Below are 13,095 nucleotides of genomic sequence, written 5' to 3'. Positions count from 1 at the left end.
AGTAGTATGAACAGATTCCGGACATACTTCATCCGGAGACATGGGTTTTGACCCGTGACCCAAATATATGACGTAATAACAACAACTGCGGAAATAATCTACTCTGGTTTTGTCAAACAAGCACTATTTAGAGAAAACCGCCGTTCTTTTAAATCCAGCATTTTGAATGTGACGTTGCCTCAGCTCCTTAGGGTTTATGGGATAGTAAAGTGTCCAGTCAATCCGCACTTCTGAATCTCACCAGAAATAGTAGGTCATCCGGGTATTTCTCACTGACTGCTTCATGAACACTGAGGATGCGGACATACTACTCCATTGACATACTGTTTTTGGCATACTATATAGGAGGGAAGTATGGATATTTGGATGCAGCTTGTGTGCAATTTATGATCTAGAACAAAACGTAAAAGTCTCTTTAAGTAATGGTAACCACAGACCTTATTTTACTCGTAAATCCAAAAACGCTATTTTAAAACCCATTCGAAATTCCTGAGGGAAACCATAGCTTGAAAATGCTAATTGTCTTCGGGGCTTTATGATGGCAAACTGAACAGCTCTATACCTTTAGCATCCACAGATTTTAGCTTTAGAGTACTGCAGTATGTTGTGGTTAAATGAGCCAGATGTTTTCATGGTGCCAGTGGAATTCCACTGTGGATCTCCAGGGCAGTGACTTCAGTGCAATAGACCAGGTGTTTTCAAACTTTTTAATTTCAAGGACACCCAAATATGATGATACCTTTGCAAGGTATTGTATAACAATAAATAAAATATCTTAAATAAATATCTGGAAAATATTTACTTTTTATTAAGCTGACCACATGTCTTTTTTCTACCCACTATTAGAATAATGTTACATTTAAAAACCTCAAGAAAAACATTTTCAGTTAAATTCAAATCTATCTGTACTACATAGAAAACAGAATGAAACTGTAATAATGTTATTATTATTAAATTATATAAATTATAAAGATTTTATTTAAATGTTTTGTTTCTCTCTGAAATCTTCCACGGACCCCCTAGCACCCCCTTGTGGACTCCTGGGATCCAGTTTGAAAACCCCTGAAGGATACTTACCTTTAAATCATCTGTAGCAAAGAACTCACTTCTATAGCTCTCAGCATCTGATGGTGCTTTCAGCTGGCATTCTGAAACCCTTTAGATGATATGTGGTATACGTTTGGATTATCATACCTAAACATGCACTGGTCATTTCAGTCTTTTCTCCAAAAATGTTCACAAAGTTTCATTATGATCATTTAATTCTTAAAAATATTGTGAGAAGGCCTGCTTGAGATGCCACTTGAGATGGTAAGTCATATATGGAATGTTCAGAACTTATATGGAAACAATTAGTGCACTTTTAATGATAAAGTTGCACTGCCAAGTATTCTCCTTGTAAAAGACAAGAAAAACCTTTTTTAAATATTGTATTTATTTATTAATTTATTTATGTATTTATTTGTCCCGTAAATAGAAAAAAAGGATAACCAAGCATGCTGAAATGAATCCTCTTTTAAACAAGATGATGTCCCCATGTGGATTCAAAGCAATGCTCAGTAAAATACCACTGTTCCATTTGAATGATAAAGAGTAAGACCTTTTCATTCAACCAGCTCTTAAACAACTAACATGTGGAGACTTCCAGTTTAAAAGGATTACCTTCTTGGCTGTAACCATGCCTACCATTAGAACCTGCTTATAGGTAAATAGATTAAGAAAAACCTTTTGATTTGTGAGAGAAAAAACAGCATTGTAGGATTTTAATTTACTTATGCTAACAGATTTGAGGCTCTATTTTAAGAGCGCTAAGCACAGCGCTATGCTTTAAGAAGGGATGTCCGATACCATTTTTTTGAGAACGAGTACGAGTACGATACTTCATTTTTGGTACTTGCCAATTTTTTTTATTTTATTTGTTTACTCCATATCAACAGTTTATTTAAATGTTATCTTTGAAATGGTGTTTAAATAAATGAATTCATTAAAAATGTTATCAAATGAAAATATAACAATATATTTTCAATATAATATTGTATTATTTGTTTTTATCAAATGAAGTGCTTATATATAGAACCTCACAGCACAATCCAAAATACAGCATTGGAGTTTGTCAAATAAAGTGCTGCATAACAGAGCATCGCAAATGTTAGATGCTTAAGTATAATACATTTACTACTGATTTATTATTATTATTAGTATTAATAGTATTACAGTGAATATTACATAACTTTAATGTAGTGATACATTTCTGTCATAGTTTTTCCTATAAATGTAGCTTTTATTTTGACTGAGCTTTTATTTTGAAGTGTTTTTGTGTTGTTTTGACCAAGGAGCTCTGACGTTGGCTCTGTAAAAATAAAAGCTACATTTATAGGAAAAAGTATGACAGAAATATATCACAACTGTAAAGTTATGTAATATTCACTGTAATACTACTACTGCTAATATTAATAAATCAGTAGTAATTATATTGTACTTAAGCAGTATCTAACATCTGTGATGGTCTGTTATGCAGCACTGTATTTGACTAAATATGATGCCAATGTTGTATTTTGGATTGTGCTGTGAGGTTTGTATATAAGCACTTCATTTGATAAAAAATAATACAATATTATGTTGAAAATTAATTGTTATATTTTCATTTGATTAAAGTTTTAAAGCTGGAGTATGCAATTTCTGCGACACTAGTGCCACCGAACGGAATTGCAAAAATAAACATTGTTTTTAAAACAGTTTTCTGAATACTCCCCTTGCCTGCAGTTGTACAAACAGTCAGATAATCCCGCCCTAACTCAAGCCATTGAGTGCAAGGGCAGTTAGACAGGCAGGTTGGCCATCCAATCACTGCATTCGGGCCGAATGAAATTATTGGAAGGGCCTTTCACAGGCCTGTGACTACCACAGATAGTGGATTTTTTAATTTATTTTTTGTATCAGAGCACTTGATTTATTGATTGCTGTCAGAGACTTTCAACCAGTATAACAAAAAAACACTTCTGGTATAAATTGCATACTCTAGCTTTAATTAATTCATTTATTTTAACATAATTTTGATTATAAAATTGAAAGAAACTGTTGATATGGAATTCGTTGAAACAGATGCAGCGCAAAATGGAACGTGACATCCGTTTTTTGTTGGCACGACGGATGCTTCCAATGTAGAGAGCATCGTTGATTATAATGGGATTCTATTACTTTTGACGTAATGTACCGCTCACATCCAGTGTAGACAGGATGTAAGGCATATTTCTATGACAGTGATTCCTTTTAGACGCATGTAAAATTTGGTTCAGGATTTGGATGTGTAGGCTCCATTAAAATGATAGAGAATGTAAGTATTATTAATCATATCGATCAAGTGACTCACAATCATGGCTGGTATTAAAAGTAATTGTATCGGCCTTCCAGTTTAGGCTGTAGATCGAGGGATCCTTTTTTTGTTTTTTCTTGCACTTCACTTCTACCGGTTGATTTTGCTTTAAAAATTGAATTTGTTTATTGAAACATGAAAACCAAAAATATTTCTAAATTCAAATTCAACTTAAAACGAAATGAAAAAATAATCAAAATAACAAAGTGGTAAAAAAAACAAAAAAAAAAAAACATAAAAATGACATCTAGCAGAGAATGTCTAGGACATGAACAGAACACCTCATGAGCTCACCAACTGTATATGTATTCAGCAGCTGATGCATCCCGTTGATAGATTTGGTATTTTTACTCTCAGTTTTATAGGACAGGGAAGAAGAAAGACAATAACGTAAGCATGCTTTGTATTTTTAGTTATTAGACTCATCTTTAGCTGTTTGACATGAATGAAACCTTAGATAATTATAGCTGGACACTGTCAAGTCAAAAAGGCTTGTGGCTTTTACTTATTCAAAAAAGGCGATGCCAAGCATTCTCACACCCATACAAAGCCTTAGCGTACATTGTGAGGCAAACACCACGCGATGCGCGCAATAGGCAACAAAAACAAGACAGGACACCTGTGCGAGAGTTCGGCCACACACAAACCCAAAACCTTAGACTGAAGTGACCGAACCTCAGCACAACATGAAGACAGCTCGTGACCCGGGCGCACAGCGCAAAGCGAGCGCAACAGATTATTGACGCAAGTGCATCCTGCCGAGGTGATAAGCGCAATGCACTCACGCCAATACAAGGCAAGACATGGAACGTGAGTGTCCGGATCCTGACACCAAAACCGAAACTGAACCCGAACCCGAACCAGACAGAAGGGTCAGGATCCAGACACCATGCTCCGGACATGAGACACGACTGACCAAAGAGCGCACGGTGGGAAATCACAATTGGACCCGTGCACTCACACAAGACAGCACACTCAAACAAGACAGACATCGGACGATGATGTCACAGCCTCCGTGGCTGTGGGCATGGCAGCAGCAAGGGACGGCCTCTGTGGCCATTGGCAGAGGCAGGGGAACGACCTCCGTGGCTGTGGATGCTGGCAGCGGCAGGGGAACGGCCTCCGTAGCCGTGGACGTTGGCAGCGCCAGGGGAACAGCCTCTGTGGCCGTGGACGCCAGCTGCGACCGAGTATAATGTGCCCTTCTCCTCCTCCACCTCCGGGCGGTGAGAAGCACTGCTGCTGAAATGGCCACCACCTTCTGGCGGTCAGTTATGGGTTCCTCCGCCTCCTGGTGGTCAGCTGCGGGCTCCACTTCCTTGTGGTGGTCCGCGCGGATGAAGCTTGAGGAGCTGGCAGGGGCTGGGAGGTGGGAGCGTCAAAGTTGGGTTCCCACAGTCCGAGTAGGAACTACCACCTCCCAGAAAGACCAAGCCTGCAGGTCTCCCCATATCTCCCAATCCAATGGCTCCTCCAGTCCGGACAGGAAATTATATATTAGGACAGCGTCACTATAACCCAAACCCTGAGCCGCATCGAGGAGTGCCTCGGCATAAACACAAACCCGAAACCTTAGATTGAAGTGACCGACTCTCAGCACAATGTGAAGACAGCTCGTGAACCGGGCACACAGCGCAAAGCGAGCGCAACGTGTGTCCGTGGTCGCGAGAGACAGAACAGCTTATTGATGCGAGTGCATCCCACCAAGGTGACAAGTGCAATGCGCTCACGCCAATACAAGACAAGACATCCAGAGACCAAAACCGAAACCAAACCAGACAGAAGGGTCAGGATCCAGACACCATGTTCCGGACATGAGACACGACTGACCGAAGAGCGCACAGTGGGAAATCACAACCGGACCCGTGCACTCACACAAGACAGCACACGAAACACAAGACAGACATGGGACGATGATGTCACGGTCCCGTCAGACACAGACTGACAGAGTGACAGGACCGTGACACATACATGATATTGGATAAATATATTGAGATTGTTAGTAATAATAGGGATGGGGATTTTCTTTCTTCTGTACATATGTTTGCCTATTGTTTAAATTTAACCACATGTCCTTTCACAGGCTCCTTTGCAAATGGTCATTTGAATGGTTCTGGAGCTAAAGCTGGGCTGTTTGCTGGGAGCTGTAAGTCAGACAGGATGCAGCATGCAGCTCAGAGCAAAGACTGCAGCCATGAGTTCTCAATAGAGGGGCCTGTCAGGAAGAGGTGAGTTTACTATCTTTTCCTCTTAGATGTTTGAGATTTTCAGCTCAGTATTTGGTGTTGTTGTGTCATCCTGAATGAGTGCAAAAAAAATTGTGGTTGGATGGTTGAATATGGCATGTATTTTTATGTTTTTATTTACTTTATTTTCCTTCACCTGTACTTCTTGTCTTTATGACACAATGGTTGTATTCATACATTGTTGGATCAGTGTAATTTTGTACAGTGTAACTTTGTAGTATAGAGAATTGATGGAACCTTCTGTTCTTCAATAAATCCACAGTTTTAACACAATGTGCGGACTGTTCTGATGGTCCCTTACCACATCCTCCACAGTATTAGTGTGTTTCAGGACAATGTGTGGACTTTTCAGATGACCCCTTACCGTATGAAAAATTTCCAACTATAATGTATCAGTGTTACTTTAACAATCTGGAATGACTTTGCCGTGACACCATCTGACCAGCTTACTGGACAAATCACGTCCTGTAGGCTATTGTTTCGATTTGGGACGCATCATTACATATCTAAAAATGGGACGATCGCGTATTTTACGGGACAGATGGAAACGCTACCTGGAGGTCAAATACATTCTCATAAGCGTATACTCTCATGTGTATATGGAAAATCGTGAGTTTATCAGGAGAAATTGTAAATCTGGAGTACAGCGGGAGGAGGGGTGGAAAAACATGAGAAACCCAGTAAAATCAGGAGTGTTGGCAGGTATGTTCTAAATCCCTATGAACTTATTCTGTGAAACATCAAAGAAAAAGTTTAGCAGAATGTCTGAGCTGCTTTATTCCATACAGCAGGGGTTGTGTTAACAGAAAATTAAACGTCTTTTACCGATTTTTATAACACTGATAGATAATTTCAAATGCTGTCTATCATTAAGAAAAACATTTTAACTAATCTAATTTAAACTAATTTAATCTAGTGCATCAGTTTTGTCTCTCTCACACATATAAAATCATAATCTTAGGAACCTGTGAGGAACCCGCTTAAACTTAATCATTATTCACTATAAATCTAGCTTGACAGCCATGGTCACCATTCACTTTCATTGTATGGAAAAGAAAAGAGACATTTAGACCAAATATTTGGTCATTTTTCATTTTAAGGTGAATTATTCCTTTAAAGTACAGTGTTTAGAAAAATAGAGTCAATCAAATCAACAGTAATCTGGAGCCGGATTCACGAAAATCAAAAGAAAAAAAATTATACAAGTATTCCGGGTTCAATACAAGTTAAGCTGAATCAACAGCATTTGTGGCATAATGTTGATTACACAAAAAAATTATTGTCACTTGTCCCTCCTTTTCTTAAAAAATAAATAAATAAATAAGAAGCAAAAAATCAAGGTTACTGTGAGGCGCTTACAATGAAAGTGCTTTTATCAAATTATAAGTTTCACATTTCTGCCTTTAAACCCTCTAAAAATTGGCCACATTCACTTCCGTTATAAGTGCCTCACTGTAACCTTTATTGTCATTTATAAATAAGTACAGTGTACCTCATGAAATAAAGTTGGCTGTTCACAGCATTTTAAACAGTATTAAGAGTATGCAATTTGTTCACTCTTGTTAACTTCCCCCGTCTCACAATTTTTCTCTCACCAGACCAAGACTGCAGGCTCAGAGGAAGTTTGCTCAGTCTCATCCCTGTTCTCCCAATGCCACCCCACTAAAAGTGCTAGAGACTATGCCCCTGAGCCCCGCCACCCTGCTCAACCATCTCACTAAACGCAAACCCAAAACTGAAGACTTCCTCACCTTTCTCTGTCTAAGAGGTGGGTCCACTCAATCTCTCTCTCTCTCTTTCTCTCTCTCTCCATCATCTTAACGTTCTTAATCTTTTTCACTCTCTCGACTTTTAAAATGTATATACTGACTCCATAATTCACCTCTGTGCTGCACACATTCAACTCTCATATGGGAGTCTCAGTTATTACTGGCAAACATTTCTGTGACTCTCTCGTGTATGCTGCTGTTATTTACAGTGTTTGTTTTTTGGCTGATTTCCCAGTGTACATCAGAGTTAGAGCCTGTCCCACAGCACTCTGCCTAAACCTCAATCTTTACCTCAGACCCCAAATCTGTGCTTATTCTAAACCCTAATCATTCACTCTCTTTCTTCCAGTCTATTGTTCTCTGCCTCTATCTCATTCATACACACAAACATATATTTGTCTTCACAAACACAAGGCCTTCACTGACCACTATCTTGTTTTTGTGTCTTTTCTGATTACACTGGTGTTGAAGATAAGTCTTACCTCTAAAGATCATGTGTCAGTCAATACATTTTCAACTTAATGGCAATTTTTAACCCTTACTATTCTGCCGTGCAAAGGCAAAAGGCTGTAACTTAGTTTTTGGTTGAAAATGAGTTATTGATATTTTTGAGACTTTCAAGACCTCCTTTATCATGTGGATAAGTATCTTGAGTCAATTCCGTTGTTTTTTCGAGAAAATAATGGGTTGTCTTAACAGTAACTTCCAAAAGCCCAAGAGAAACCAAGGCAGAACTCCGTAACTCCAATTACCGCTCTTTGACTTTGTTTTGGAATGCTCAGATTATGTTAGGGTACTCTGCCTTTGTTTAGCCGTGCGTCAAAATGAATTATAATTTAATTATAATTTTCTTTATTTATCACACATTATACATTTGCACATATACAGTGAAATTCTTCTTTTTCACATATCCCAGCTAGGCTGGGGTCAGAGTGCAGGGTCAGCCATGATACGGCGCCCCTGGAGCAGATAGGGTTAAGGGCCTTGCTCAAGGGCCCAACAGTGGCATCTTGGCGGTGCTGGGGCTTGAACCCCTGACCTTCTGATCAGTAACCCAGAGCCTTAACCGCTGAGCTACCACTGCCCTATTACCTATAACGAAGTTACTGTGCCGGCATGGAGTTACTGTACTCTGCCTTTGTTTTTACATTAAAGTTTACCACGTTTAAATTACGGTGTAGCCTGTGTACTGTCATGCATCTGTCATTGAAGCAATCTGACACACACGATACCTGAATAAAAGTGTAGTAAACAAATATTGTTGAGTGTTTTTCTATAGCATTTAAGGGAAAATGATGGTTGAGATGGCTTTGAAATGCCAACATAAAGGTCAAGGTAAGAAAGTGTGTAACACAAAAGATGCATTAGACAAACAAATTAGATAGATAGATCGCAATCTACTTCATTTAGCTAGCTAGCAGCCTATAGCATAAATAGGCTACTCGGATATCCAATGAATAGGCTACCAAACTGCTCCATATAACAAAGCACTGTAAACAAGCAACGACTGGATAACTTGCCAGCAATAAGTAATCGTATATATTCTCAACATTTTTTTTTTTGTTTTGTTTTTTCATAATGCAGATTATTCAGTCAGAGCCAGCCTATCAGTGACTGCTGTCAACATCAGTGTCAGTGAGTCTGGGGCTGCCCACTAGTTGCACGAGTGTTGACTCGAATGCCATGACAGCATAGCATGTAGCATGATCACACATAAAATCAGTAGTAACAGTTCGCAATTAAATCTGTCCTACCTTTTCTAGTAACCCGATAAAATCCATGGCAATGAACGTCATTGCAGATGTTTAATCCACAGCAATCCACAGGCATTCTGATTTCTGAGCATTATTCCTACTTGCTGGCGTTCACATCAATCCACAAGTCGATCTTTTAGGCTAGACTACTTTCATTCAATTCGATGTAAAAGCACTTAGGCTAACTTATTGTCTTGTATCCTTTTATGTTAGTGAACACTGCAATAAATAAATTGGTTTCAAAACGGTATCCAACCACATGTATAACTTTTTGTCTGGATGTCAGTTACGGTCAGATTCAGAAAAACAACAAATATAGTCACATACTCTATATTATAGCCTTTGAGATTGGCCAATCCAGTCCACCAGTCAGAGAGCTGTGCATTCGAGCATGGTAGCTAAATTTAACCCTTGATTAACCAGCTGTGGCACTAACTTGTAGGCCTGTGGCTGTATTTATTATCTCTTATTCCAATCCATGCATTTTAAATTTGTACATGATTTGTTATATCTTTGCATTCCATTATTAATTAAATTATTATGTTTACTCATTAGAAATATGCTTATCTTGTATTTATTCATATAATTAAGTGTCATCTATCTGCAGTCAACCTGTTAGTTTTGCTGCACACCAATTGAAGATATTCTTTACCACTATGAAGGTATGTGTCATGTCTAATGTATTAAAAATGCCATCAGAATACAACCAAAGCACAGGATAGCAAAAAGTACATGGCTATAAGTAATTGTAAATCATCCAAAATAAATGCCATGATCACTAGATTTTATACAGGTGTTACTATAATGATTTTGTTAATGGTGATCAGCAACCAAATATTGATAATGTGGAAGTTACTGCCTTTTGCCTTGGCGTGAATTCTCACTTTTTGCAGACAATACAAAGGCAGAGTACAGTAACTTCAAAATAGGGGTCAAAAGTAAAGTTTGAGCTCAAGATTTTTTTATGTAGGTAAATTTCATTACTAAAACATCTAATTGCCAGATTTTCAGTGTCCTACCTATAATACATTTGGCTGGACAACTAAAAAACTTTAAAATCATTTTTCTCAGTTCCACACTCTAGCGAGTTAAGGTCTTTTGCCTTTGTAGGGCAGTATTGTTAATGCATTAGCAATGGAGGTAATATAAAAAGTGTAGTGGACAGTCAGCTAGTAAGGATTGTAAAATAAATCCTGACAGGAGGATCAGGACCCTGATGGTTATTGCACAGCTATTTACCAAATAAAGAAATAAATGAACATGAGATATTGATTTGCGCTAAAATTGTTTAGGAATGGAGGGGCCTACAGTATGCAGGAAAATCAGTTGGCTGGGACAATGCTCAATTATACAAAAATATTGACCATTCAGAATTAAGTGTTCCAGAGAGATACGGAGCGGTTTTTGTTGGCCAACCCGGAAGGTTAATTCGTCATGGGTTCCCTCCCTCAGGACTTTCTTTGAATAGTTGTTTCGTTGTATGAACAAAATAAGATTTGTGGTTGACATTATTGAAGAGACTTTCATTAAATTACATATGCTCTAAAATACATTTAAAATGTGGACAAACCCGGTGGGTTGAAAATGTAAATTTTTTCTGGGGTTTTGGGACTACAAGCTAAAAAGCTCTATAAACCCCTATTCAAATGGGAATCTGCCATATGGATTCAGATTACTGCTTGTTTTCTCCTGAAAGACAGGATCCACAAATCTGAATAATTCCAGGGACCGCAGAGCACGCTGATGTGTTTATCTGAACATCTGATGAGCAAACAGCACATTTCAAGTCAGTTTAGTCTTCATTGGGTTGCATATGCATGTGCAGTATACGTTGAAAGAGAGAGAGATATCAGCATCACTGATAATTTAACCACAATCTGGATGTATGACAGCTGTAAGTGATGTGCTGTCCTTCTGCTTCAGTCCCTCATCATATTTTACTTCTCATCTTTCACTGGCAGTCTGAAGCTGAACAAATTTAGAGGACACAAATTGAGCTAACTTCATACTCTTTTTTTATTCCTTCTCGCTCATACCCTTGCACTTTACGTGTGCCTTTGCAAATGGTTACAGGAACATTTCACCCAAAAATGCAAAATTCTGTTGTCATTTATTCACCCTCATGCCGGTCCAAACCTGTGCGATTTTCTTTCTTCCATGGAACACAAAGGGAGATTTTAAGATGTAATGAAAGTGAATGGTGACTGAGGTTGTCAATCCCTAGCATTTTGCCCAGCATCTCCTTTTTTTATTCCATAAAAAGAAAGTCATATGGGACCGCACTGGAAATAAAAAAACTTTGGGTGGGCTATCCTTTAACTTTCGTTTATTCTCTCTCTCTTTCTTCTTGCACACACATGGCTGTGTAAAGACAGGAAACAGACTGATTAGATTTGCCATGGACTCTTGGCTGAGGGCAAAGTGGGTTAATTGATTTTCAGACATAAAGGATGTAAATGAGAACATATTTCCCCAGTCTCAATCTCTCTTTATTATTTGGTTAGTACTGAGAGCTGCCTTGTAGATCAGTTGTTGGATTCTAAAATATAACCGGAGCTCGTAGTGTCACGGAAGTCATGACTGATTTAATGTATGTCATCAGCAATAACTCTGAAATAGATGGCTATGTCAGCTTCTCAATCCTGTTTTATAGTGCACATAAATCTGTTGATAATATCAATGCTGCTTAAAGAGGCTCTATTATGCTTTTTGGAATTTTACCTTTCCTTTAGTGTGTAATATAGCTGTTTGTGCATGTAAAAGGTCTGCAAAGTTTCAAAGCACAAAGTCCACGCAAAAGGGAGTTATTCTCTCCCACAGACAACACTGCTCAAGAACTATACGAAACAGCTGGATTGTAGTCCAGCCATTTTTTCCGTTAAGTATCTACATCACTATGTAACATATTTGCATAATGCCCGCCTAAGGGCTACTTTGTCCCGCCCTCAAACAAACGTAGTTATAGCAGAGGCCAGGATGAGTTGGGTTAGTGTAGTCGCCATGTCGAGATGATGCTGTTTTCTTCACTGCGAAAGCAAAACCTCTTTGTTTGGACTTCCAAAGGCAGACGAATTGAAGAATCAAATGTATTTTTAACACTGTTCCTCAGCAGTACAACCACAACCAATGCCAGATTTTCAAGAAGGTTACTCCTGAAAGATGGTGCAGTTCCCACTTTATTGGGACAATCTGGCACTTCAGAATCACAACCTGTAAGTATACTTGATTATTTATGAATTTATCTGCTTCCGAGAGTTCAAATGCGGAGTTTTGTGTTGTAGCTACGGTGTACACCCAGTGCACAGCTGTAGGCCTCTGCTAACTTGATAGCTAATGTTATTGTGTTGAAACAGTTTAGCTAATCAGCTGCAGGCCCAATTTTAACTACAATTGTGTAGAATTATGCAGATTGTTTGTCGTTCTTACTATCATGAATAGTGATCGAGTTTGGAGATGGATTTATTTTTACAAATGGTAAGTTTACGTCTGCAATCCATGGTAGTGCTCTGCTAACTTTCTATGTAATGTTGTGTTTTGGTAAGGATTTACTATTCAGCTGTGAGCTGGCTTTTACCTAAAACTGTGTAACAAAATGGTCGATCTCAAGAGTCTTATATAATTACAAGCTGTAATATTACGGCCACTATCCATGGTAGTCCATGGCTAACTTGCTCACTAACCGGGAGTAAGCCTCTGTTCTCCGTTCATAGCTCTGGTGAAAAAAGTTTGGCTACACCCATTCCAGTAAAAGATGACGAACTTAGATGCACTACGTGTCTTTTACTTGAAGTTTTGTTAGGTTCACAATAATCAACAGTGTACTTGTAAGAAAAGTAAAACTTACCACTCTGAAACGTCCTGCTCAAGTCGTGCTTGCGAAGGTGGTTCGGGTCGATAAGCTTGTTCTTCCAAACTTTCATTATCGACTCAAACTGGTACGGCAAAAACCGACG

The 13,095-nt window shown here is 38.5% G+C and overlaps 1 protein-coding gene across 3 annotated transcripts in view; it reads left to right on the top strand.

The window, feature by feature from the left end:
• LOC127452416 (protein Jumonji-like) overlaps positions 1 to 13,095 on the top strand; it is an 80,264-nt gene that overhangs the window by 17,377 nt on the left and 49,792 nt on the right. For all 3 annotated transcript variants that reach the window (XM_051717828.1, XM_051717830.1, XM_051717829.1), the window contains exons 3-4: positions 5,457 to 5,601; positions 7,218 to 7,387. In XM_051717828.1, the coding sequence (XP_051573788.1) occupies positions 5,457 to 5,601; positions 7,218 to 7,387 (315 nt within the window). The remainder of the gene's footprint in view (positions 1 to 5,456; positions 5,602 to 7,217; positions 7,388 to 13,095) is intronic.

The sequence above is a fragment of the Myxocyprinus asiaticus genome, chromosome 15 (assembly GCF_019703515.2).
Source record: "Myxocyprinus asiaticus isolate MX2 ecotype Aquarium Trade chromosome 15, UBuf_Myxa_2, whole genome shotgun sequence".
Lineage (NCBI taxonomy): Eukaryota > Metazoa > Chordata > Actinopteri > Cypriniformes > Catostomidae > Myxocyprinus > Myxocyprinus asiaticus.
Note: the sequence above shows the minus strand (reverse complement) of the source record. Positions and strands in the feature narration are given on the sequence as shown.